Consider the following 27,937-nt stretch of genomic DNA (forward strand, 5'->3'; position numbering starts at 1 on the left):
GAAATTTACAGAAAATGAAGGAACACCACTGGGGTAAATTTGAAAGTGAGTCAGAATGCATAGCTACACGGTAGAAGATGCACAGGAGAAATGTGAACCAAAGGTCTAGAGAACACACTTTAGGACTTGCCTATGGTTCTTGGCAAAACAGTGGTTAGTAGCACACAAATCATGAAGGTTTAGAATAACTGAGAGAATTACAGCTATTGGAGTAAAAATCAATACCAATTCCTTTTTCAATATTGCAAAAGATAATTAAAGAAAAAAATAAAGTGCCTTTGACATACAGGGGAATCTATTATAGTAGATGAGCATTGCAGTGGAGGACATTTAAGTTTTTTTTCAAGGGAGAGAACACCATCATAACAAGAAATAACAAGATTCTGCTTGAAGTGCAAAATAAGATTTATTCCAAGATAAAGTGAAAAAACAGAATCCTAAATGGTTTAACAAATCAGTTAAGAAAAATAATGGTGAAAAGAAAGCACATTAGAAATTGATTTAAAAATATCAGGATCCATTTAAAGATAAAAAGCACAATGAATTGCAAACACAAGTATAACATTACATTATTAAAGACAGGAGATGTTCTCTTTACAAATGGAAATATGACACTATTACACGTAGAAAGTCATACTGCAATGAAGTCTAAAAGATGCTAAAACATTCTTTCAGTATTACAGCAAAAGAACCATAAAGGGTGAAGTAAAAAAGATCCAGAATAATAATAGAATACAATGAGAGGGAAATGGCTCATGTACCAAATTAATATTTCACCAAGGTGTTCACTATGAAGGAAGTCAACCACATGCCTCAGCATTAGCACAGAAGAGGCAGCTTCTCCTTCGAAAGACATCTTTCAGAAGAAACATTTAAATATGCTGGGCTCACTGGTATCATATCAATTGCACTTAAAGAAACAAAATAGATTATTCATAAACAATCCGTCCACTCAGTTTCTAACTGCCCTACAGTATCCAATATAGGGTTGCAGAGGAGTCAGAGCTTATCCTGGCAAGTATCAGACTCAAGGCAGGCTACACACGGGCCATGACTCCATCACAGGGCACACAAAGACACAAACAGGCAAACCAAGGCCATTTTCCCAGAAGCCCATTCAGCTACCAATATATTTAGGACTGTGGGAGGAAACTGGTGCAAACATGGAAGATCATACCCACAGCACTGTCATCTTCTTCGATCTGACAGGGAATGACAGTCCCGGCTAAAACTTCTTACTGAATATACGGGTGTCTACAGAATCCAGCTTTCTCATTTCCTTGATCAGGCAAAATTAATAATGGGCAGCATTCTGTACTTTACTGACTCGCTCTCTTGGCCCGGCATCTTGGAGAAATTTTGAAGCCCTTATTCGAACAGCTTGCAGTCACGTAGTTGGTCATGTCAGATTCCCAGTTCAGTCGGAGAGACAAGAGAAGTCAGTGAATTAACCACTGAAAAATGTTTGGGTTCTAGCTTTTAAGGCACGACATTCCAGTTGATAATTGGTCCAAGTTGTTATCAGGTATCATCCTGGCACTCACCCTGCAGGCCCCTTATTGATAGATGTCCTCTGGGTGATGAGACAGAGATCTTGGACCCATGGTCTTAGCTGAAAGAGACTACAGTACCTGGACTCAATGGAGCCCATCTGCACTTCAGAATGGACAGCTTTATAACATCCTGGTCCGTGGACATCTCGGATGCTGTCTTTAATCAGTGGCCTCCTTTGGGCTGCATTCCTCTGCTTTTACACAGAGCCCAAGTTCTTTGATCAAGATAACAGAAAGATTTCTCATAATCTTTAATATCACCTCTTTCTCAGTGTCATACTATGCTTTGCCACTACAAGTTTCCCTTGTATGCAGGTGTTTTTACTGGGTGCTACAGTTTCCTTACCCCCTTTGAAAACATGCCAGCTGGATGAGCTGGTGTTCCTGAATTGTTCCTGTGTGCATGTGGGAATGTGTGCAGGGTCTTGCGATGGACCAGCCTCCTGTCCAGGGTGTAGTCCTGCTCTTTGCCACATAAAGGATAGGATGGATACTTATCAGAAATAATATCAGGGTAATTCAGAGTTAGGAGTTTACAGTTTATTAAGATGATAAAAATAGTTATCCTTAGCAATACATTTTTTTCTTCTGCATAAGTCTGCATGATCTCTTTTTTTCTCAAGTTACCCAGTTTTATAAACAATCTCCTTCCTGTTGCTACACGTGTTTGAGAACAAGCTTAAATAGTTTGAATAGGCAAAAGACAGACAACATATTCTGTGCCAAAGATGAAATTCTGCTTAAACAAAACTCCTCAATTTGTTTCTGTACCATGCCTAGTAAAGGTGGTATCTTTCTATCTATATGATTGACTAAATTTAATGTTTCCAGGTTTATCTAGTGTTTTTAAAGCAGTGGAAATATTTTTTATTTTGTGCAAATCACATTATATAAAACACATATTGCACGTATTAATTAAGTAAGGTTGTTTCTTGAGCTATAAATATCACAGTAATGTAGATAGGATTTGTATCTTTTCTGTTTCCAAGCCATATTTTTCAGACAGTATTGCTTTAAGCAGTTCAATATTGGAATAAAAAGTCCTATTCTCACATAATCCCTGCTTTTCTTTTCTATTTAGATACTGTGTTTCTATGGTTACAGAGAGCATCAGTGAAAATCTTTGTCTACCTGCTAGTTGCCTGGTGTCAGGCCTGGTATATACTAAGAAAGGCTCTTTTCTTTGTATTAAAGCTATTTTATTTTTTCCAATCTCACATACAAACAGAAATTATAAAACGGCACATTATTTCAGAGAAACACATAGTTACTTTACCAGTGTGAGTGCACTGCAAATAAAGATCGCTGGCTGAACAGTTAGGAAAACCGGTCTGCAGTAAGCAGTGTGTGTTACAGAAGGCGCTTACCTGCTGTGGTCAAAGTGTGGCTGCCACAGGAGAGGAGCAATTCTGAATCAGGGTTTAGCGTTATGAAACCCGGCGTTTCGAGTGATTCCAAATACAGTGGTAGCTGTCCAAGAACAAAATAACAGTGAGACAGATATTATAGTTTAAGATGAATGTTGTCTCTTCACATGAAGCAAAGAATGACACGGAGGCGGGTGTGGAACAATGAACTATATATTCAAGTAAAGTTTGGTTGTACAGAACATTACACTACTGATCCGACCTCTCACTCTCACGCTAGCTCCCCTCAACTGTCCTCCAGCTCCCCAGTTCTTCCCGGTTTTCTCCCTCGCCTTCCTGCGCCAAAACTATAACAGCCAGGTGACTCCTACAACTTAAGAAAATGGGATAGACCCATCTGATGGAACTTGTAATTCCAAATAATACTTATAGATTTATTTATATATACTGTATATATATATCACTTTACTACAATTAAGACCATTTAGTAAATACATTTGTGCTTTTGATAATTCTGCTTTAATGAGAATGGAGTATCACGCTTGGAGTTAATGGACTAAAACTGTTTTGAAGAAGAGCAGCTTGAAGCTTCTCATGCCCAGTATGGGCGTGCAAAAAAATCACCATGACCTGTGAGGTGCAATCCTGAAGCCAGCCTGTGTGTGAAGACCTGAAAGACAAGTCAGTGCGGTAGTTTTCAAGGCGAGTTTTGGTCAGGTTTATACACAATCCCCATCAAACCATAGTCACAGTGTGAGCCGTATTCTCACTAGGATGGTGTAAAGTTTGGAGTTACTGCAACTGGACCAGCTGTCCTTGAACAAGAGCAGTTTGACTAAAAAGCACTATTAAGCAAACAGTAGATGTCCTGTTATTCCAGGATAGGTATTGCTGCAACTTGTAAGGTGTAAATCAGAAGAAGATTTGGGTTGATCATGAAATCTTTCATTTCAACATTCTGTGCAGGAGCCCCCAGGACAAAAGATACAGACAGTTAGTGCTATGTGGACTATCTTGAGGCCACGTTGTTATGCTGTATACAGGGACAACAGTGTGTCAGATGTCAGTGGTATGCTTACTTTAATTGTACTTAGCGGTCAATTTGTCAAATGGTTTATAAACAGCAGAAGTTAATGTTAAAGACCACATATTGACATATGAAAAAAATGGTGGTCAACTCGGTTTACTGAGGAATTCTACCCTCTATAGATTGTATAAATTCCACTCTATTTGCTGTTCTTTAGCCAAACAACTTGTTTGCAGAAGCAGTCTGTTTTACAGGCCATATTTCTTGAACTGTTCATGATCTGGTATTGGTACAAGAAGTATAACATCTTCAAAAAGCTTCGGCTGTTGATGATATGCACCAGGTTTTAAAACAATAGGTCCAGCAGTTCATGAGATCTTGAAATAGTTTTCAAATGGGAGGCTCTTGGCACAGAATGGTTATCATGATTTCAAAGTTTTATCTGTTCCCAGTACTCCTGCCCATTATGCAGTTGCTTGGATGCTCAGTCTACTGGTTTCAACCATGGGAAGGAAGGGAGTAAACCATTACAATCACTGCAGACCTCCCCTGCATAGAAACCTACCAGGCACATTTTCTCCTGATTGTTTTAGTAAGGGTTACAACTTCAGTAAATCATGGATGCTTTAATGGGAACAAAATTGCAGTGTGGGATTGTACTAAATCCATCAGGGACAGACTGCATTTCATCAGTTTGAAAGGATGAACAATGGCACTGAGCCAAGACCAGCAGGTCCTGTTTGCCCAGAAGCTGCTGTTTCTGTACCATGTACATCTTCCAAGTGAATCACTGGCCAGCGAGCAATTATCACTATAAACTTAAAAAAAAAAGAAAAATAAGGCATGGGTAATTAGAATACTATGACATGAGTTCCTAGTGGGCCAGGGTTGTTTGGCAGAGAGAATTTTGTTGCAGTTTGTGATCCCATGACTTGTATCCAGTGTTGGAAAAAATGTCTGCAACAGCCATATTTCTGGATGGTTTGATGACAGCGATGGGAACGTGATGTTTCCTAGACTTCAGCACGCAGGCAAAGATTTGGACTGTGTTCCCACTCAAACCACACAGCTGTACGTAATAGCTGGGAGCTTGACATGGATTTGGCTGCTCATTCTGTTAGTTTCTTCCTGTACTCTACCGGACGTTAAGTATTCTCTAAGCACTGTAATCACACATGCGCTGCACAATGGCTCTTGCCAGCAGGGGCTGTTTTAGCCACAGTCCTGCTGCTGGCTGCAGTGTGCCCCTATTATCAGCCCCGGTATAGTGCCATGCGGTCCTCTCCTCAGTCTGAAGGCGCTGACCCTTTTCCTGAGATGAGGACGTTACTGTAATCCCTGTCCAGCATCCCGTCCTCACAGTGCACCTTGTTTATTGTGTTTATAAATCTTACACATTGCTCTTACTTCCCTTATTTTATACCATTCTGGTTGTAAAAGAGACCAACCTTTGGCACATACTGTACATTTAGAGGGTGCACTTAGTTGAGAGAAAATGATTAACGACAGACGAGAGCAACCTTTCATATCACAGCATGAAGACAGAGAAGCCAACATATGTTAAACCAGCACAGCAGTTAATAAAATAATAAACAGCTATGTACTAAATATTAACTCAGGGTACAAAGGACCTTGGTCACAAAGCACAAGCCTTCAATTCTTAATCTGTTAAACCTTTGGCATAGACATAAAAAGAGCACCGAGATGGAAAAGCTTTAGGTGTTGTAGAAGATTCACTGCTGCCAGCATCCAGGCAGTGCAATGCAAAACACAAAAGCCAAATGGGAGAATCAGGCATATAGCAAAGAGCACAGAATACAAATTAGGTGAGCTTCTGAAGCTGCACAATGCCCTAGTTAAACTTCATCTCGAATATAAAAATAAAATTGGCTTAGAGCAAGTTCAGAGTCTCATTGCCAGGGTCAAAAGCACAATTTATTATGACAAAATTAAAGCAACTTTTCAAAGTTGCCTGAAGGTTTTTATAATTCAAAAGAGAGCAAATCAGCTTTTATAATGAAAATTAACCTTGTGTGTTATTTCAAAGTGATTCCAACAAACAGAAGCATCCATCTGTTTTCTAACCTGTGCTTCCAAGTCAGGGTCTCTGAGGAACCAGAGCCTGTCTCAGCAAGCAATGGGCACAAAGATGGACACATCCTGGCTGGGACGCCAGTCCATGACAGGGCAGACACACAGACACAGACATGCTCACATGCTCTTATGCCAAGGCCAGTTTTCCCAGAAGTCAGTATGGACACCCCTACTAGACACCCACAAGCAAACACAGAGAGAACTTATAAATATAACCATGCTGTGTACAGATAGCACCCCCAGTCTGGAATTGAACCCAGGGCCTCAGCACTGCAAGACAAAACATGCTGACCACTGAGCCACTGTGCCACCTGCAAACAGAAGCACCGTTGCAAAAACACATTTTTGCACACCAAGAACTATTATAATATAATCAATTATTAATTTTGATCTGTATATTAAAAAAGCGATCTCTAAAGGCCTCATCATAAAGCATTTTTAATACATTAACTTCTACAATAAATACAAAAAGAAAATCTACTAATAGGTGACCTTTTTATACACGATAGTCTTTTTAAAATGTTCCACGGTCACTGTAATGTATAAATTACAACTTTTATCTTGTTTATGATCAGGGACAAACACGTGTTACATGCTATTAACCTTCCTGGAACAAATTTTTAACCAGAACACTTGGCACAAAATAAACATCACATGATCACTGGGTATAACATTTAGGCTCGAATCACAAAATTTAAGTTTAAGAACAAATTCCATTTAATTTCAGAAGAAAATGTAATAGCAGACAATCTGTGAAAAATATGCAAAAGAACACAATGTTTTTCTTTAACAATTTTCATATTCCCATCACAGTTATTTTCAAGAGAGCTATCAGATCCTTAATATACTGATGGCAAAAAGAAAGACAATACCTCCTCCTCCATACTCTGGCCCTCCCGTGTGCCTGGAACAGGCTGAAGAGTGACTCATCTGTGAAGAGGACCTGATGCCACTGCTGACGAGTCCATCACAGCCTCTGTCTGGCCCAAGCCAGTCGGGTGTAATGTCTAGGAGGTGTGAGCAGAGGGCCTCTGACAGGTCGCCTCGCTCTAAGGCCAGCAGCATGGAGCCTCACTGTCCTGTCACTGATGAGGGCATTGTGTCTGCCAGCAGTTTCAGCAGCAATGCGGGTGGCAGATCTGATACGATCTCTCAGATGGACCAGTCTGATGTGTCGGTCCGGCTCTGGTGTGGTCACTCGATGAGGACCGGATCTTGGACGGTCATCTGTCCTGCCGGTCTGCTGAAACCTTTTCTGCAGTCAGGACACAGTGGAGCGGCTTACTCCATAGTGTCTGGCAATGCTGGGCCATGACATGCCTGCCTGCAACATGCCAATAGTCCTCTCCCTTGCTTCTGGTGACATTCCAGGCATTACAGAATGCACAGAAAACTGACTGAGTGTGGCCTTTTTCTTGCAGTGACCTAAGCTTTGAATTAAGGCGTTTGTAAAGGTGACCTGATCAGGCATTGTTCCACCTGGATCTCGTTGGGTAAAAGTGCACCTAACGAGCTTTCGTGTGATTGGCAAGTTGCAATGCCTCACTGCACAACCTGTATTGCTGGTCAGAAGGCTGATAACAAATTGACAACTTTTTGTGAAAGTACATAATCTATAACTATAGTATTCTCATTCCAGAAAATGTGGCGTTTCTTTTTTCCATCAGTGGATATATAGGTTTTTCTGCAGCTGTGATGAAGGCAAGCTTAAAATAGCTAAAGACAGATACAAAAAACGTTAAGTGACATTTTTAAAAATATGAAATCCTTGTACTTGGCAAAACAAACTTGCTAATGGCCAGTTGCAACTCATAAAATATAATGTACCTGAAGACTTTAGTAATCCATTCACCCATTTTTAACTGCTTCTTCCAGTTCAAGTTCATGGGGGAAATGAAGCCTATCCCAGCAAGTAATGGGTGCAAGGCAGGATACACCATGGACAGGACGCCAGTCCACCACAGAGCAGACACAGACACATTGTCACCCCAGGGCCAATTTTCCCAGAAGTCAATGAACCGTCCAGTATGTTTTTTGGGGAAGAAACTAGAGCACCTGGAGGAAACCCAAGTGAACACATGGAGAGCTCCACACAGACAGCACCCCAGGAATTCAACCCAGAGCCCCAGCACTGAGAGGCAGCAACGCCACCATGCTGTTCACCTTTAGCAAGTCAATCCATCAACTGTTTAAATGGAATTGGAGAAGGCTACTGTTGAGCTTCTCATTACAAGGAATAAAAAGTAATTTAATTTAACATAAAAATGTTCAACCATGCTGCATGTCAGTGAGAAGACTCTCAAGGTACTTATAAATATATAGCTTATATGAAAACAAAGAAATACATAAAAAAAAATAACTCAGACAGATATTAAATCTTCAGGGACCAAATGTGTTCACATTGAAAACAATGGGAATGAGCCAGAACAGACACAATGAGAAGAAAAAAGGAAGTAAGCAGAATACAGATGGTAGGCAATAATTATTGTTTTGCTCAGTGAAAAAGCCTTCTCCAAACAAGCTACTCTTTTCTCACATTTTTATCCACAGGACAAATTAAATAACGATACACATAATTCATTTGACATTATTTTAATTGTGTGTCTTCAGAAATAAATCTCTTCAGGCATGAATCTGCCCAGATGGAATGCTGCTATAGTTGCACTGAATGGAACCAGAAAGTGAATGTTCAGGATGATGAATCATTAAAAACTAAAACATCAATACTGTAAATATTAATTACATTGAGTTTTAATGACTCTTGCACGCTTGCAAAGAAAAACAAGTGATTTGTTTTCTGCTGTATACCGATCAAATGAAGGACATTGTTGACAGTTTTTCTGAGAGGATATTTGTGAACATGGAGCAGATAAAACTTTTGTCTTTTAAATTATTTTTCATTTATTAAATAGAGATCATATGTTACAGTTTGTAACCAAGTGTATTGATAAAGTCATTGTGAATGATATAGTGTGAATGATAATAATAATAATAATTCTTATTATTCTCGTTGTTGTTTACTGTATATAGCACTTTTAAAATTGGCTTCACAAAGCACCCTGCAAGCAAAAAACAGAAGAAGAGAGGAGACAGCAGGATTACATAATTACAGTATAATAAGGCCCTAAAAAAGTGCCTCACTAAAAATAATGAGGACTTTATTTCACAGTGAACTATACATAACAGTACATATAACAACATGCTATTATGATATATGAAAGATTTAAAAATAAAACCACAGTAGATGTCAGGGTAGATATAGTGTTTATTCACCACTATATAAAAATGTTGTGTGTTCCAATAATCTTTTCCCTGTACTATTTGCTCTGTTCAATCGGAACACACGCTCTGATGAATTACAGAGATGGCTCATTTAATCTTTCCGTTTGCAAGTGAAAGATGACAAGAGCAGAAGGTCTGACTTAAGATGAACTCCCACATGAACAGTTTAATTAGGTCAGTTTGTAGTTCATGTAAGTACAATATATACACTTACAAAGAATACAGAAAGTAAAATCCTTATTTTCTGTGGCATCAGAATTGAAACTATGAGCAGAAATATAGGGGCACAACTATTTAATTTAAAGTCTTATTAAAATATAACACAAAACAATGGAACTTGCTCTACTATGAAATATTAATTTGGCTTGGTCATGAATAAGCAAACCTGAATTTACATTAAAACATTTTGACACAGCTCCTAACAAGAAAGTATTTTGTTTCAAAACGTTTTTTTCTCTCCTCTCATTTTGCAAACTCCATAAGTGAATTTAAGTGATATGAATAGAACACATTCTTCTAAATAACAAAAAGCAGGGATCTCTGATGACACCAAAAGAAAGAAATGTGCATCCAGCCCTAGACTGCAAAGTGAAGATGATGATGGAGGATTCACAACGTTTACAGTACACGCCACATGCTGTCAAAAAGATGATCTGTTGCAGGGTCTTATCCTGTAGATAAACCCAGTACAGACTTATTTAAAAAAGTGAAGAAAGACATCGAAGAGAAAAAGCAGATCAATGTTATTCAGAAGTAGTCAGTGTGGCTCAGTCAAGAGGCACAAAACTCTTCCTGATACAGTAGTGTAATTCAAAGTGCTTTTAAAACGAAAAACAGGAAGTTCTTCTTCTTACCAAAAAGTTTGTAGGAGAACAAACTACTCAGGAGTGTTGTGGAAGCTGATGCTCTGAGTTCTTGCTAGAAGCAGCTGGATAAGGTCATCAGATCAATTAACTAGTAATTACTTTACCAAGTGGTCTAGATGGGTTGTACGAGCTTCATGAAGAATGCACACTGAAAGCTGTCAGATACAGAGGTGTATTAGAGAGCACTTCTTTGAGTTTTCAAAATCAAAATCTGATGTCAGGTAATCTGATGTTTAGTACTGTACATTCTAAATCTCAGGATCCTCATTCACGGCGCAGCAGGGAATATTAAGAAAATATCTTTTCAGATGTGTAATGTGGCTCTTCAGTATCTTCACTGATCTTTACTTGCAGATGTTTAGCCATGTTAGTGAAGTTTTTCCAGTCAAAGTCTAACTAATAATAACCCTAAGCTGGAAAAAATAATGCAACATTCCAGAAAGACTGTTTGTGAAAGTCCAATATTGTTTTTAATTTGCCAGCTACTGATTGATTTCTTTAACTTAACGACCAACCAATACCCCCTGGAAGGTGAACTGTAAGTGGGGATTTTTTTTTCAATACGATAATACTCAGACAGCCAAAATAAACAGTTTTAAATCGGAAAGAAGAACAGGATTTTAAATATGATGATGTCCCCTAACCTTCAGCCCACAGAAGTGACAGAGTGAGGCTGACAGCAGGGAGAGAAAGAAGAGTATAACCAGAGTTAGTGTGAGCAGGACAGTATGGACTTGAATAGACAGCAGCTGGATGACAGGACACTCGGAGCAGCTCCACACAAGAGAGGGCATTTTTATGAGCATACTTTTAAAAGTGAAATAACACATAGGATGATCTTGAATGACATGTGGCATCAAGGGCTGAGAAGCCAGAGGTGGGCAGAGGCCCTGAGCTAATTTCAGCCTGCTGAGTGTCTGGCCTGGAAAAAATCAAGAAGGAAAAGCAGAAAGGAGATATACCAAATATACCCAGAAGATCAAGACAACAATGCCTTTGTTCTACTGGTGTGCAGGAGGCTGGGCTAAGTCAGCACACTGCCACCTGCCATGTGGAGAGTTCACTGTCAGTAATTTCTAACCTGGCAAGACATTTCAGCCAAATGGCCCATCAGTGATAAGACAGATGAGCCCAGAGACCAGAAGCCACAACACCAGACTACTAAACAGCTTAAATGTGTCATATGGCCTCCTCTCATTAGTAATGTTCTCTAATGAATCCACTTAATGGCTACCTGACAACACTGCATTATATGGTTCAGGTCCTGGGACTTCACTAGCTACTAGTGATGCGCGGGTCGGCTTTTATCTAACCTACACCCAGCCACAGCTGTGAGAAATGAACCCGCACGCCCCCGACCCGATCTGTTTTTGTTTTTAGCTCGAGCCAGCCCAACCCACGGGTCTGAGTCAACCCGCGCATCACTACTAGCTGCCATTCCTCTGGGGAAATTTCTTGAGACAAAATTCCAGCAGACAGCAACTGCTCTCGTGCAACCTGCGTGATGATGTTCTTGAAAGTTACGAATCTTATGTCCCTTTGGCCATAGATGCCCTGCTTGCTAGACCTGTGCCCCATTGAATAGGATAATCTTGAATGATGTGGCATCTAGGGCTGAGAAGCCAGAGAACATGCACATGTTTGTTTAGGATCTACAAGAAGAAGGAACAGAATCCCACAAGACAACATCTGGAACGTGGTGCAAAGCACACGGCGTGCTGCAGACATGCATTTTGTATTGCCTTCAGTGGCAGCCACACCATTCGTTCAGAATTCACAGCTTGTGAATGTAAGTTGACTGATTCTTGATCACTGCTGTTGATGACAAATATTAATCAGAATAATTAAATGCTGATGACATATCACTGTAACACAAGTGGGCTGCATGGTGGTGCAGCTGTTAGCATTGCTGACTCGTATTGCTGGAGTGCTTTCTGCATGGAGCTTGTGTGTTCTGTGTTCTCCCACGTTTGTGCAGGTTTCCTCCAGGTACTGTTTATCTGGCTCCTGAGGGAATTGGCCCTGGTGTGTGTGTGTGTGTGTGTGTGTGTGTGTGTGTGTGTGTGAGTGAGTGAGTGTCTGTGTGAGTGTGTGTGTGTGTCTGTGTGAGTGAGTGAGTGTGAGTGTGTGAGTGTGTGTGAGTGTGAGTGTTTGTGTGTCTGTGTGAGTGAGTGAGTGTGAGTGTGTGTGTGTCTGTGTGAGTAAGTGAGTGTGAGTGTGTCTGTGTGTGTGAGTGAGTGTGTGTCTGTGTGAGTGAGTGAGTGTGAGTGTGAGTGTGTGTGTGTCTGTGTGAGTGAGTGTGAGTGTGTGTGTGTCTGTGTGAGTGAGTGAGTGTGAGTGTGTGTGTGTCTGTGTGAGTGAGTGTGAGTGTGAGTGTGTGTGTGTCTGTGTGAGTGAGTGAGTGTGAGTGTGTGTGTCTGTGTGAGTGAGTGTGAGTGTGAGTGTGTGTGTGTCTGTGTGAGTGAGTGAGTGTGAGTGTGTGTGTGTCTGTGTGAGTGAGTGTTAGTGTGTGTGTGTCTGTGTGGGTGAGTGTGAGTGTGAGTGTGTGTGTGTCTGTGTCTGTGTGAGTGAGTGTGAGTGTGTCTGTGTGAGTGTGTGTGTGCCTGGCTTGCTGCGACAGGCTTTGACTCAGGATCCTGAACTGGATAAAGTGGCTCGAATGGATGGATATCTACACAGTCAGTGCTCCTGCTACAAAAATGTTACTTTCCTGATAACAGATTGGTGATTTTGTTGTTTTTTTTCAGCAAGTTTTCTTTCGATACTCAGTAAATGTGTATTCCACTGAAGGGACAAAAGCTCTCTTATATTAAAAAAATCAAATAATTTATATTCCAATAATAATTTTATCTAATAAAAGTGCAGTGTGACAAGTTAAGTTCTCAAATATGATAGTGTCATTTCTGTACAACTGAATCGGCACCAAAGCAGCTTTTCCTGCCGGAACTGAGCAGTTGGAATACTTCCTGCATTTTTACTGTACTGTAGCTGCATCACCAACCTCTTGCCCCATCTCAGAAGGCGGGCCAGGCTTGGCACTAGGAAGGTAAACCAGGCTGCTAGTACAAGTAACGAAGATAAAGCTACACAAAGAGCCTAAAGCTACCCGAGAGGCAGGTTCTGTTGAGGCCACACGGTTTACCACCACATTCATTTTATTACACTTGTTGTCGCAGTTAGCCAAAGCCTTTTTAAATGAAACCGTATACTGTACAAGCATTGTCTGGTTCCATGACATTTAATTTAAATGAATTTAATTCCCTGTGTGACTCTTAAGATCTTTTATTACGTGATTAATGGAGAGACAGCACAACAAGGCTGATAAATATTGTTTTCATCCGCAGCGAACAAAAATGCATTATCCTGTTTGTAGACCCTCAGATGTTCACAACAACATATTAAGCCTGGCCTTGATAACTCTGTACCCATTGTGATAACTAAGCTAATTTACTAAATGGCTTTGTAAAAGCAGACATACTGTAGGTTTATCCTCTTGAAGTGCGATTAACAGCCTCACCTTGATGCAGGGCAGCACATGAAGTAATCCCTTTCTACAATTTTCATATAACACATTTATTTTATCAATAACTATACTTACATAATTCTGTTAAAAAAACAATTAACACGTGGTTCAAAACTGAGTAGATGCTCTGAAGAATTGTTTGCAACCTACAGCTTGTGTAGTATGTTGGTTTGTATGGTGCTACTGTATTTTGTCTAATCTGTAAGCCTCTCAGTTTCTATGTAATACTGTATGTACTGTATACAACGCTTTGCATCAAGATTGTGCTCCGGGCAGTGAATGCTCTGTTAGCAGGAGCAGACCTCATTGTTTATGATAGATTTGATCGAGTCAACCTCAGAAATTCTGAAAGAAAACAGACTAGGACCAGTAGCTATACAGTATCTGCACCTTATGATTTTGCATTCAATTAAAAAAGCAAAATAATTAATCCTATTAATGTGCATGACAAACACTGATAAAACAGCAAAGTAGTTAGTTAAGTAATGCTGGAATTGAGGTAATTTGCCTACCACACTGCATTATTATTTTGTTTATGTTAATTCAATTAATAAATATTCAGTCTGTAAATATAAACAGAAAAATAAAATCACACCATGCTTGTTCATTTCCCTGTTGTTGCCACCAATGTTCTAATGCTAATGCTCACCCTCACACAGGGAATTGTTCTAATGGGGTCTCCAATGTCTTCTAGTCACCCCCAGGTTTTAGCCATTGCAATAACTGTGCTAGGAAGTTACATTCTCAATCTCAGGCTTAAATCGATATGAGATATTTCATTAAATCAGTTCACAGACATTTTGTTCACTTCCCACCATACAGCATTTTACCAGCATTTGAAAAGAATTTTGAAGAGCACGGTTCATTTTTTCAACCACCAGAAATGAAATATTCGTGATGTTTTTTTGTGCATCACCATAACACTGAATTTTGATTCGGGCAATATGCCATCGGCACACTTAAAACACACACTCTGCCCACAGTTCTTTTATGGGAAATACAATTTTCTTTGAGTTTGCCAGCTCAAGAAATAAAGGCCTTGAACCCTAAAGAGCATCAAACCACAATTTAACAGAAAACAGAAGTGTTGATTTCATTGAAATGGAATCTGCATGGAGAAATTCAAACGAGAGCACATATTGTACTTAAGTATATTTCGTGCTCCTGGATACAAACAAAGCTAATGAAAGGGAACCATTATTCAACCCACTACAATTGATGGTCAGTACTACTGTTGAAATTGTCGATGACTATACTGTAAGTACTTGGGACTGGTCATTGACAATAACCTAAAATGGGACAAATGTTGTGACACGATCTATAAAAAAGGCCAAGAGAGACTCTTCTTTCTTAGAAAACTCAGGTACTTTAAGGTGGATAAAACTATTCTTACACTTTCCTACAAATCATTCATTGGAAGTGTCTTCACATCCTGCTTCACTTGTTGGTTTGGCAACATAAGTACTGGTAATTGTAACAGGCTGGGTAAATTAGTGAATATAAGTGGCAAAATAATCAAATCAACTTACAGTAAGCATCCTTTACAAACAGAGGGTGACTAAGATTCTTAGTAAGAAAGCCAAAAGCATCAGGCAGTGTGTGTCTCACCCCTTCCATTGTGAATTCACACTTCTCCCATCTGGGAGACGCCTCTGTGCCCCCAAGTGTAAAACCCACAGACTCAGGAAATCTTTCATCCCCACTGCAATCACACTTTTAAACAGTGCAAAGTCACTACCTTGTCTCTTGTCTCTGGTTTCTTTCTCCTGTAACACTGCCGTATTCTCTTCCTTTTTGATCATGCGTATTGTCATTGTGTTGTGTTTGATTGTGCCGTAAAACAAATTTCCCCTAGGGGACAATAAAGCTTGAATTGAATTGAATTCTTACCTGGTTGTAGACCCTGAAATTATTTATTTAGCAAGTGTAAAGTCCCTGGGCCAAGACGATAGGTTCTGGTGCAGGTGTGTTGGAGGTGTATAGTCCCCCACTGAGTGTGTAGATTGGGCAGTCCACTAGGATGTGCTGGACTGTCCGCTCTTTCCCCAGGTACAAAGAGGCCTGCACCAGTTCCCAGTTTACCAAGGCTGGCAGGACAGGGACCCTGACCGGACCTGAAGCAGTTTACAGGCACCTCTCTTTTCCTGGCAGGTGAGAGCTGGGGGTTGTGATGAGGATTCTTTGTTAAGCCATTATTCACATTCTTCAGCCCTGGTGGAGTCTGCATTGAAGTTATGCTAGGGAGGGTTTTCCAGTTGGGCTTTCTTGAAGGAAAACCTGTCTTTGGTGGATTATATACAGTATGTCCTCATGTAGTGGCAGGTGAGGAGTGCTTTGGACCTTTGTGAGCATGTTGTGGGATGTGTGGAGGAGTGGGGTGGAGATTAGGATTCCAGTGATGATGTGCTTGGTGACCCAGCTGGGTGTCTACTCTGTGAGTAAGTGAAGAAAGACAGTGCAAAGGCTGATATCCAGAGGCTACAGCAGTAGTGACAGAGCCCCATGTTGTACCAGCAAGTCTGGAGATCAGGTTGTTCCTTGTTTTGACCAAAAAATCATCCAGGATGTCAGAGAACCCCAGTGTAACGTCTGAGGATCTGCAGGACTCTTTTGCTTTGACTAACAACTTCCTGCCTCAACTATCAGGAGAACAGTGAATAGGAATGAATTTCAAGGACAAAAAGCCAGAAAGTAACCCGTTCTCCACAAAGAACTGTCGTCTGGCTATGGTTTGGCAAAGACCACCTGGACGCCTCGCATACCCAAAATGAAGAATGTTTTCTGGACAGAAGAGTCAAAAGGTGAACTTTTTAACTACAGTGAAAAGTGTTTGTGTCATTACTGAACCTACAGTAAATGTTCATGAAGTATTCACACACAGATATTTAACTTCAAAATCATCTGCATCTTTTATCAAGGCTTTCATTAAGCTCTATTTACATTTTAAGTCTAAAATACACAAGAAAACCAACCTAGGTTGACAAAATTTTTCTCAGCCCTGTATGAATATTCCTTCAAGTAATCTTAATGAAGGATGAAGAGACACATTGCTGAGACAGGGTCAGTATTTTATTCAATTAGATGGGGAACAAAAGAATGCTGATTTTACCAAAGATATTACAGGAAAAACAAGACTATGTTGACTTTTCTACTGTTGCACTACACAGTGGATAACTTAGTGCAGGGGTTTATGGGGAAAGGGGAAAACTATAGGTCTGGTTTAGTCTAATTTTTTTGGAGGGGTGAGTTGAAGCTTTAACTCTGAGATTTAAAATGGTAAAAAAAAAAACACCGCCACTGGATTAAAAAAAATAAACAAGCTGATGGAAACCAAATTCATGCTGCCAAAAAAAGTTAACGCACAGCAATCAGCCACGAATGTTTCTGGATTAAGAAGTACTTTTTGTTGACTAGACAGCACACAAAGCTCCTGTCACTGAAATGTTATGTAGCACCATGACACACAGTGAATGCTTTTAAAAAACTATCATATTTTGTTTCTCAAGATTATCACGTGGTTATTTTTTCCAATTTAACACAGACAAATTCATTTTATTTATAGGAATGTGTAAACATTTGTATTCGTGTTTTGTCTTCATCTATACTGTATAGTACCTGCTAGCTAAAAGTAGACACTTGAGAAACACAGACATTAAGTAAACATCTACAGTCCATGTGTGAATAACAAACATGGAGCTGGTGTATAAATATTGACAGGCTATGCCAATTATTGACAAATGAAGTGTTTGTCAGCCACAATGCCAAGTGTGGGAACCAAATTTTTTTAGATTGTGAATAAAGTGACTGCTTTTCAAAATGTAAGTGAAGCCTACGGTACATCTCGCCAAAGGTGAAGATCAAAACCCATGACATTAAGTTAAATTTATCAGTAGTTGCATAATTAATATCTTAGATATCTGTTGCCAGCTTGCAGTCTACCATATTGTAAATGAATAAGATAAAGCTGTTTAAACTGTATTAGTCAAAGGATGCATCTGTGGTATTCAGTCAGAATTCAAATGAACTCGAAGCGGTTGATTCAAAGTTGTTAGAATTTAAACTACTTCACCAATCAAGTTTCCAAGATCTCGTGTCAGAAATACTTTACAATGGTTCATCTGAAATGTGAAAAAATGAGTTGCTTCATTTCTTCTGTAGATGTTACTCAAGCTTTGTTACTGGAACAATAGTTTCTGAGACATAAGTGACCCGCCACAATGTAGTGATATTTCATATATTTCTGAAGTGATATTAGGTAAGGTGCAGATCAATACTTTTTCACATGAACAAATAAGACAGTACACAATTAAATCTTGAGCCTTCTCAAAGTAGTACAGTTTATTAGAGCAAATCATCTTTATTATTTAAAAAAATCCTTCCAGTACTAAAAACCAAAGCACAATCCAGGTCTTTCTACAAAAATTCCAATTTAAAATAAAAAAAAGTATTTTTCATTGAAACAGTATGTTTGGCACATGGTCATCATGTGACATTCTTAAGACCTGAGGGTGTTTTACTTCTAAAAAAAACAAACACCTTACTGGAGATATACTGTAGGGGATACAAAATCACACAAGACAAACCTAATCCTTTACTTTTTAAATTAAAGAGATTATCTTTTCTCTCCTAATATTATGAAGCATTTACTTACACAGCCCAAAACACAAAAAACAAACAAGGTATGTTTACATTAACGTATCACTTCTTACCAGTATATTTTTTAAAAAGTACTGTATTTTAAAGGGAAAACACATTTTATTACCTTTACTGATAACTAGGAAAAATGTGTGTGAAGGCTGAGCATTAGTGTACAACGACAAAACAGTTCCAGAAGGATAAAAACATTAAATTTACAAAACCTGAATGGTTATCAGTATTTTAACAGTTCTTACCAAAATAACCAATTTTTAAAACTGTAGATTGGCACAGTTTATTCTGCTGACTAAAATATTGCTACCGGAGGCAAGTAACAGAATTTTAACAAATGGCATTGGAGAATGTACTTTTTAAATACTGGGACAGGACTGACTTGAGTTAATGGCTCACTAAACGGAACATTTTTAGCAACTCATCAAGTAAATGGGAGCGAGTCCTTTAACAACCCACAACTGCCTGCTTTCAATTACAGAATAAGGTTGTTACGCTTCCTTTATGAACATTTATATTTTAATACATCAATCCTTTTTCCAACTGTTTATTCCAATTCAGCTCAGGGAGGAGCCAGAGCCGGAGCCTATCCCAGCAAGCCACGGGTGCAAGGCAGGGTACGCCCTGGGCGGGACGCCAGTCCTTTGCAGTGTAGGTACAAACACAAACGCGCACGCACTAAACACCAGGGACAATTCCCCCAGAAGCCAATTAACATACCAGTAAGTCTTTGCACTGTGGGAGTAAACCCACACGGTCATGGAGAGAACATACACCCCAGGTCCAGGATTGAACCCAGGACCCCAGCAGGGCGAGGCAGCAACGCCACCGGTATTTCACGTGCGTTCTCAGTTATTATGGAAGATAACATGGGCTTCGGTGTGAGCTGTGCACTCAGGAACACTGTGGGCCAGGTGAATATGCACCTGTGAGGAAGCCTAATACAACAGCCTAGATCATCTAATCCAGCCCGTCCTCCAGACTCCCCTCAATAAAAAGGAAGACTGAAGACATGAAATATGACATGCGTTTGAAATAAAAACGCAGCTTTGGAAAGTGGTAGTTAATTTTTCCATTTAAAAATGGTTGGAAAAATAAGCTAGTGTTCATCTGTGGCAAGAGAAAGTGGATAACGTTTTGCACTAAATCCAAAAAGCTTTGTGTCCTTTTGCTAAACCGTTCTAACAAAAGCTAATAATCTGTTTTTAATCATCATTCATTTCAGCTAAATCTAATTTCCACTTACGTCACTGCTGTCTTTGTCTCATTTTTAAAGGTTAGTGTTCACCAAAAGTGATTTTTACGTCTTCGTATAATGGAATGACAAATTACTAATGTACTAAAATAGTTATTTTTTTATTTAAACTACTTGGACATAATAATACACTGTTTTGTTTATACACTGAATTCACAAAATGAACATCTCCTCAGATGGGTTACGTCTCATTGAATCAAAACAACTGAAACAAGGAATTGTTTTAATACAATTTGCAAGTAGAAAAGAGGCTACTTGTTTGTTAAGATACTAATTTCTAACTGCAAACATCATATACTGTATATAATTTACCAGCCATATAATAAACGCCATATAGGGTTCCAGTCCATTCTCGAGTCGAGTGCTAATAACATAACATCATTTAAAATAAATTGTAAAATAAGGTGTTAAACAGCTTTACGTGGTCTGATTGTCTGTCTCAAAACATCCATTTCTGAGCAACCTTGCTTAAATTATGCATTTGCACAAATAAAATGACACAATACTTAAAAAGTCCCCTAATATTTACAAAACTTCTGCAGCCAAGTTACCACGGCTCTTCAGTGCAGCTATATAAAGATTCCAGGGTGGGGGCTCTTAAAGAGAAGTGTTAAAACATGGACGTCTTTCACAAGCCGTAAATAACAAAAACAAAACCAACCTTCCATATGGCTTTAGACCTGACTGCTGCAAAACAAAACAATGACAAGCAAAGTTAAGGAAAATGGTCAATTATAGCGTGAATTATGCCCTTCAAGTACTAAATTCCCCAATAATCACCTGCTTTAGTCCTATAAACTGAGAGAAACAGTTCAAAATGACTGTACAATTAAACTGGGGAAGATCTGTAGTCTTCAATTCTTTTTTTAGCACACAACTGTGTAAATTGCTAATGAACTCCTATTTACTTTAGGAACATGGGCAATGCAGTCCTATAAAGGGATAAATTCAGGTTTGTTTCAGGTGAAATGATTTTTTTACCTGCTGTACGTGCATCGCAGTAGCCTAGTTACACTGAACTCTGCAGTGGGAGAACCGTCCCTTTCCATCAGAAAAAAAGGAGGTTTATTTCGCTTACTACAATGTTATGGGATTCTTAACATATGCTCTCCTTCTTAACTTATTAATCCCTGTAGGGATAATAAATAATAACATGTGACATATAATATATCGCTTGCTCCCTGTTGAATCCTATTCCTGTTCTTCTCACATTCCTTTTTTTAGCAGGATGTGAACTGTGTGTAATATGTACTTTTTAGGGTGAAACTAAAACTTAAATCACATAGCCTTTGTTTGGATTTAAAAAAAAGGATCTGAGAGCTTGATCGAAATACCACTTACGTAGCCACAAGCAAGGCTCTACCGATCTGTACTTTTGGGACTATCAAATCCTAGTTCAGAAGCAGCAGGCCATACTTAGGAGAATGGTACAAATCAACTGCAGATGCATTTCAATACACACTACCTGTCCCAGTACCCTCTTGTCTTCCGTTCATTTTCCTGCCCAAGAAGACTGAACAAACTCAAGATACTGACATTCTTCCACACAGGACAAGAGATTCTTCATTTAGCACTTTTCATCTTTCGTCTTAGACTCCATCATTCATCACCAAGTTTCAAAGCATTTGCATAGCTTGAACGTGTCTATTCTCCTGTTCCTTGTCACACAACTGAGAAAAATGATTCCTCATCTAAATGAAAAGTGAGCTCTTTGATCAAGTATTAAAAAGGCACTGCTGTTTGTGGTTACATGTCTTTCCATTTAGCAAAGACAAAACAACAATTAAGTTCTCAATTAACATTAAACATCAATGTATTTAGTACCTTTCTTAAACATCACCCTCTTAATTCTCAAAACCCAAGACCAAAATAGTTCAATTATTTCTAATTCTTGTTCTTTTCTTCTAACAATACTTAAAGTCAGCTTGCACTATAACTATGTTTGACATTTACAGTAAAGTGTTGGGATGTTTGTTATGTATGTTACCAAAATGTATGCAGCTATTTAAAACATTATTAATGTTGGTTATTTATATCAAGTTCTATTTTGTCATTGTTCAATTTAATTAAAAACAAACAAAAATAAAAAGAATCAATATAAGTACTGTGATGGAGTGTTCTTGCAGACAATCAACAAGGTTACAAACAGAACACTAACCAGCAATACCACTGCATGCCTGGACAAAACCATTGTTTTTTTTAAAGGTACAGGTGTATATATACACAAAGCTGAAGAGAAAAAAAAACTTCACATGCAAGGTACTAAAATAAAAACGAGAATTGTGTCTAAACATAAGGCTACCTTTGAAGTGGTAAATCTAGAATCTCATTAACTCTATCACAGGCATAAAAGTTAAAAAAGAGAATCAACCAACAATGACAGTGCAGACGACACGTTTGTGCAAAGCATAAAAAGCTTTGTTTGTTTGTGTTTAGGGAAAAAAAAATTCCTAATGGTAAGTAACAAAAAACAAGAGCATACCACCCCGAAGGCCTACAGACGTGTGGCGTGGCTGCAGTCTCTTTATCCCCGTGTGTTTAACAATCCCATCGCTCTTCCAACAGACAGATGTGAGGAGAGAGATCACCTGCAGGCAAGAGCACCTGCTGACGGGACTCCTGTTTCTGCCATCTCACAGCGGATTCGCGCTAGTGTTGCCGGATGACACAAAAGGTCTTTTATCCAAACGAGTTTCTTCAACAGAGACCCCCTTTCTCTTTGCAAAGCCTTCCTAATGAAGCTTACATCACGTTTTATCCCTAAAAAAAGAAGACACAACGTGCTTTTATTTAAAATAAAAAGTAAGGCAGCTCTACTTGGCTACCCCCTTCGAACAGCCAACCTGCAGCTCACATAGAAATTGGCATCGGTTGCTGTTTCTTTCAATGACCAGTCTCACACTTCACTGAATGAACCAAAAACAAAAAGGCATAAACAATTTTCACAGCATAATTCTGGATGCATAATCTGCTTACAGCAATTTGTATGTTTGCTGACAGCATATAAATATAGTGAATATCTGTAGTGATATTTAGCTTAGTCAAGATGATTTTTGCATTGCATTGCTCACTGCCAACAGAAGTGGCAGCTCCATGTGACAGACAAATCAAAGACATGAGGTTGAAAGAAACTGTGTTTCAGGTAGTGTATGAACCTTTAGCTCTCCTTCATTTCCATTCCAAAAGGGCTAAAAAAAACAACTCAATTGCTCTTCAGAGGAACATCCGAGATCTTCTTACTCTAACCAGAGAGAAGCTTCTCTTCATGATGTGACTTTTCATTTTTTCCCCACATAACAGTAAAACACACTTAAAAAATAACGCTGTAACTGAAAACTGACATTTTCAAGGGTCAGAGGGGGGGGTTGGATAAATACTGAATAAGGAAGGTGAGAAGTGGACAATTCTTTAGAATGCTGATAAAAGAAATGTATAGGGACTGATTCCTCATCAGAAGGACTGAATTCACAATTTCTCACAATGGATAACGCTTACATATAATGAATACAGTTTCTTTAGGTCTCCCTAGAACTCCAGGGCTTTGTGCTGTCGTGTGTCTTCAGAGGGTTTCCCCTGGGTGGTGGGGGTCCAGGATAAGGGCAAGACAGAGCTCATTTCTTGTCACTTGAGCGCAGGTTTCCTTCAGTCTGTGGCGGGCTGCTTTCCGCCTGCCTGTTTTTGTTCTGCTGAGTCTCTTCCAGGTACTGCTGCACTGCCTTAAGGACTGCATTCTCCACCAGTCTCTTACTGAGGCTCACGAGCTCCGCGTCGTTCGGTTCTGCCGCAGCCCTTTCACCTACACATCACGACAGACAACAAGGGGTCACTCAGAGAGCTCTCCATGGCAACCGGCAGCCGGGCGCCCTGCACCAGGAGCACTCCGCTTTCATGACCCCTACACGTGGGAGAACTCGGCAGACACTTCATCACGCAGCACCAAAACACGGGGTCACGGGTAACGAGGTCCACGACCAATCACATGAGATGTTACTCAGTTTGTAGGGATAATCTCAAGATGAACTTATCACACTAAAGAATACAGCCACAGCACTTAGCTTAAATGGAAATTATTATTTGTACTATGTCTTCTAAGCCTGCTGCATAACTACAGCGTTCACACACACACATAGAGAAAATGGCCTAATAAATTGAGCAGTATTATTTTTCACTATCTGCAAAATAAAAATACAAATCCATGTGCACCTCATTGTTCTCCCAGTATGAATCATTTGTGAACGATTTTACCTGCACATGCATATTGTCTAGAATGTAACTGTAAAGTTAAAGTTGGAGATAAAAATCAAGTTTTCAATTAAGCTGAAAGTTCATATTTTGTACTATATAAGTATAGAACTGTGCTACCATTGCATGGCTAGATTCGTCTCGTACAGCGAAACAGTGATGATCTGTGCTGACTCTGCTATTTACTGCAGTATAATGAAATGAAAATTCCCAGCTCTAATGTAATACATTCACTAAAACCAATGCTGTGACCAACAGGAAAATGTGGACTTTGATTTGCCATGGGAAGACTGCCTTGTCTGTTCACTGTGCTGAAGCTGCCATGTCTGTGTTTCTAAACTGAGATGAGATTTTCATAGACATTTTATCAGTCAATTAGCATGTAAGTATACGCCTCAGGGGGAAAAAACAACGAATATTTAAAATCACATTTCAACTCATCACAACAAAGAATCTGGAAATCAACACAGATGATCTAAGCAGACGCTAGGGATGTGAAGGGGATTCCATTTTATAATGAACTCGGACAACTTACTGCTAACAATGAAATGAAAACTGACATTTGTAACAACTGTTTTCCCTTTCTGGGATAATACCACCAGTCATTCTTGTTCCTGTAGTTTTAAGTAAGAGTATGGGACTCATCCAAGATTGGACACTAGCTCAATGTCTTTCTTCTTTCTAATCTTTCTGTAAGTCTTAACTACAAGGTATTGTTACTTAGTTGTCCTCCGTCAGAGCATATTTACTACAAAGAAGCCCAGTTGTGTTCCTTGCTAATTTTGTATTAGCTTACATTTAATGTACTCATTTCACTTGGGTTGTAAAATATTTAATCAATTCAGTTATGCAAAGTGCAGAAACAAAAATCACACTGAGTTAAAAAGATTTAAAAGATAGCTGGCTGACAACGAGCTGCTTGTTTCTACACTAAAGGTACTGATTTGGCCAATACCACCTTTTCTTAAATAAATAAACCTCAGAGGCATTTAATTTTTTAGGTAAAACTGCTTTTTTTAAACCACCCCAAGTGACATTATTTCAGTTTTGTGATAAAAAGATAATGTGCCAATGGGCTTCAAGCTACCAATGACGCCACAATATCAAACTTAATTATGGTCTGATGTTTTTAAATAATAGCAACAAAAAATGGACTCAGTTTTTTTTTGTTAAATTTAGAACAGTGCCGCATGCATTACCCTCCTGAACACAAGCTGAACAAAGTCAAACAATAAAGCTGATTGCCACTGAATCATTTCAACACAGAATCCTAATTTCTTTTAAGCACTCCAAACGGGTTAATTGTGACTTATTGTTGATCCTAACTGCCCCAGAATGAATCAAATCCTACAGAGAACCACAGTGAGTCTGCAGCATGATTCTCAACCTGTATTTTACAAAAATGCCTCCTCTTCAGCTACTAAAGAAATACATTAAACTTTCTGATGAGAAAATCACTTAAATACAGATATATAAATTTAAAACGTTCATACTTTCTTTTGTATATCAAATATCTTTGTAAGGTATAACTGTGGTAGTTTCTTCTAATCTTCATCTAATTTTTTCACGTTCATGTTATTTTTTTTGATTTTTTGTCTTTTGTATTCGTTAGTAGACTGCAAATATTTTTTTAGAAGAACTTGGCTTTGCATAATTGAAAAATATAAAAAAATCACTATCCTTTCATATATTCTGTGTGTAATTGGTAGCAATGAAGCCTGGTCCCTTTCAGATCTTACTTGCGAGTCTGCAGAAGACCGGCAGCCTTAAACCTACAAAGTGTAACAGTGTGAATAACACGCGCACACACACACAACACTTTTTTTGGTGCTATTTCCATCTTGTGAACCTACAAAATCTGCAACAAAACAAACAGTCGTAAACTAATAACTGCAGTGCCAAATGTTATTTCACAGGAAGCAAAGAAGCATAAAGATATAATAGCCTTTCCCAATGAAACACAACCACAAATCAAAATGACCCTTAAAAGGTAGGGCTAAGGCAAATAAAGTCTTGTCCTGAAAAAAATGTTTCCCGAAAAAAATGCATGTATTGTATTTTTTATGCAGTCCTTATTTTTACGCAAGTATTTCATGTTCTTTGGCAATGATACCAAATTTAAAATAATCACCTTATAAACCACAAAAAGCCAAAAATGATATTAAGCTATGCCATATATAGCTGTCCTATCATACCAATCTATGTATTTCTGATTGTATTTTAAAGTAAAGAAAATAAACCATTGTTCTGAAATGGAAATTGTATTAAGAAAGAAAAAATATTTTGGTGCTGGAAAGCCAATATATTGAATTCCCCACTGGAGGAAGTTGTTGTTTGCATCTCAGTTTAGAAATGATAGGTTTCACAAATTGCAATGTGCAGTTTCCTAATAAACTTCACAGAAATTACCTTGCCTTTCCTTATTTTATACTGAACAAAATTCATGGTAGAGGAAAAAAAGCTCAAATCCCAAAATACTACATAGTTTAGAATTGCTCTGAAACAATGGAAAAAGAAGCTCTACCTGTAATCTCATAACTGCTGTGGTAAAGAGCAAATACCTAAATGAATGCAAGGAGTAATACAACATAATTGTGGCTCTCTATCATGCACACATCAAAATGACTCTAGGAACTGGAGACTTAAGATGAGATCACTTTATTGGCGATATACAATGTCTTGTATTAGGAATTTGTATTTTCGCATTTACAATCTGACTACAATACAATTTATTTTCTTACAAAATGCACTTGAAAAGTAGGCACTTTAGAGCCTTTAAGCTTCAGCATTAGACTGCACAGTGGAAAGAAATGTTGATAGCACACTGGCATTAGTTACCATAGCAGACAAATGTTGAAATGGTTGTCAAAGGCACCGGGTGTCATAGTCCATATTGTTCAATACAAGTAGAAAACACACCTAAAAAATTATGACTAACAAACTGTATATTTGTTCTGCATTCAGCAGGTATAACAAAGAAATTGTTTGAAAATAAACTTGAGGAAACTAAGTAAAAAAGGGAGAAGGATCATTAAAAGCCTGTCTTTTGATTGGCTGGTACCTTGATGGATTGCCACCTAGTTGGTAGCTCATGTTGGTAACTTGCGTGAGACTCCATGACCAGTCCACACAGCGTGTGGAACGGTGAGACTGTAATGCCACAGCTATGCCTTTTCTACACCACCCCGCTTTTGAAAACAAAGAAGCAAAAAGATATAATAGCCTTACCCCACATAAACCACAAATCAAAATGTGCCTTAAAGGTTGGGATAAGGCAAATAAAGTCTTCTCTTGGAGAAAAATGTTTACTGAAAAACATTTATTTTTCATGCAGTCTTAATTTGGTTGGACTGAAAATACTCTGTTCTTCGACAGCACAAGTAAGAAGATACAATAAACTACGCCTCTGTTTGTAAGCCTTTAGCCTCACACACGCCTTCTGCACCACTAAAATTAAATGACAATATAAGGCATAGTTATGATTTGGGTAATCCATAAAGTTGAAATATTTCTTGATATTTTATCATCTTTAGCAAAATCTTGCAAATTGCAACACTCCTCTCTAGATTTAGAACACGCCCAATTTAAACATTTCCAAAGATTTATTCATCTTTAAGCGACGGTTAACTGCAGCACAAAGTCAGATCACACAGCTTAGACAAGCTCTCCTGATCCCTGTTCCATTATAGTAGCACAAAAAAGTCTGTCAGTGACAAGATGACACTGATGGTGCTGTAGCAACAGTGGAGAACAACAGATAATCAAATTTACTGAAAAAATAACATCACTGATCCACGAAGAATGAATCGTTGCCTGTGGCAAAGCACACACATCTAGCTCACATCAGGAGCACACATGAATGGCTGCTACCATCACAGAGTGTGCATTTCAAGCCTTTAACCTGAACATTCAGTGCAGGTTTCAGCCCCAATGCAGATACAGTATGTTGAGATACTTCTCTTTAAAAAGAGTATTATCAATACAGGGGTACACTGAACAGAAGATATACAATCAGCATTTTCTTGAAACAGAAAGCATGCCAATCCTACTATACTGCCGAAACTATCTCCCCATAGATAAG

General features: G+C 38.7%; 1 protein-coding gene across 6 annotated transcripts in view; it reads right to left on the minus strand.

The window, feature by feature from the left end:
* Positions 1-27,937, minus strand: part of LOC102685174 (A-kinase anchor protein 7) — an 80,460-nt gene that overhangs the window by 12,072 nt on the left and 40,451 nt on the right. Inside the window, exons 8-9 of one of the 6 annotated variants that reach the window (XM_015359143.2) lie at positions 2,921-3,023; positions 730-2,013 (exon numbers count right to left, since the gene is read on the minus strand). In XM_015359143.2, coding sequence (XP_015214629.1) covers positions 2,968-3,023 — 56 coding nt within the window. In that variant the 3' untranslated portion in view covers positions 730-2,013; positions 2,921-2,967. Of the gene's footprint in view, positions 1-729; positions 2,019-2,920; positions 3,024-18,018; positions 23,411-27,937 lie in introns of those variants that run through there. The other 5 variants (XM_015359133.2, XR_001479781.2, XM_069195928.1 and 2 more) reach the window with 5 other exon arrangements.

This window comes from Lepisosteus oculatus, chromosome 2 (genome assembly GCF_040954835.1).
Source record: "Lepisosteus oculatus isolate fLepOcu1 chromosome 2, fLepOcu1.hap2, whole genome shotgun sequence".
NCBI classification, from domain to species: Eukaryota; Metazoa; Chordata; class Actinopteri; order Semionotiformes; family Lepisosteidae; genus Lepisosteus; species Lepisosteus oculatus.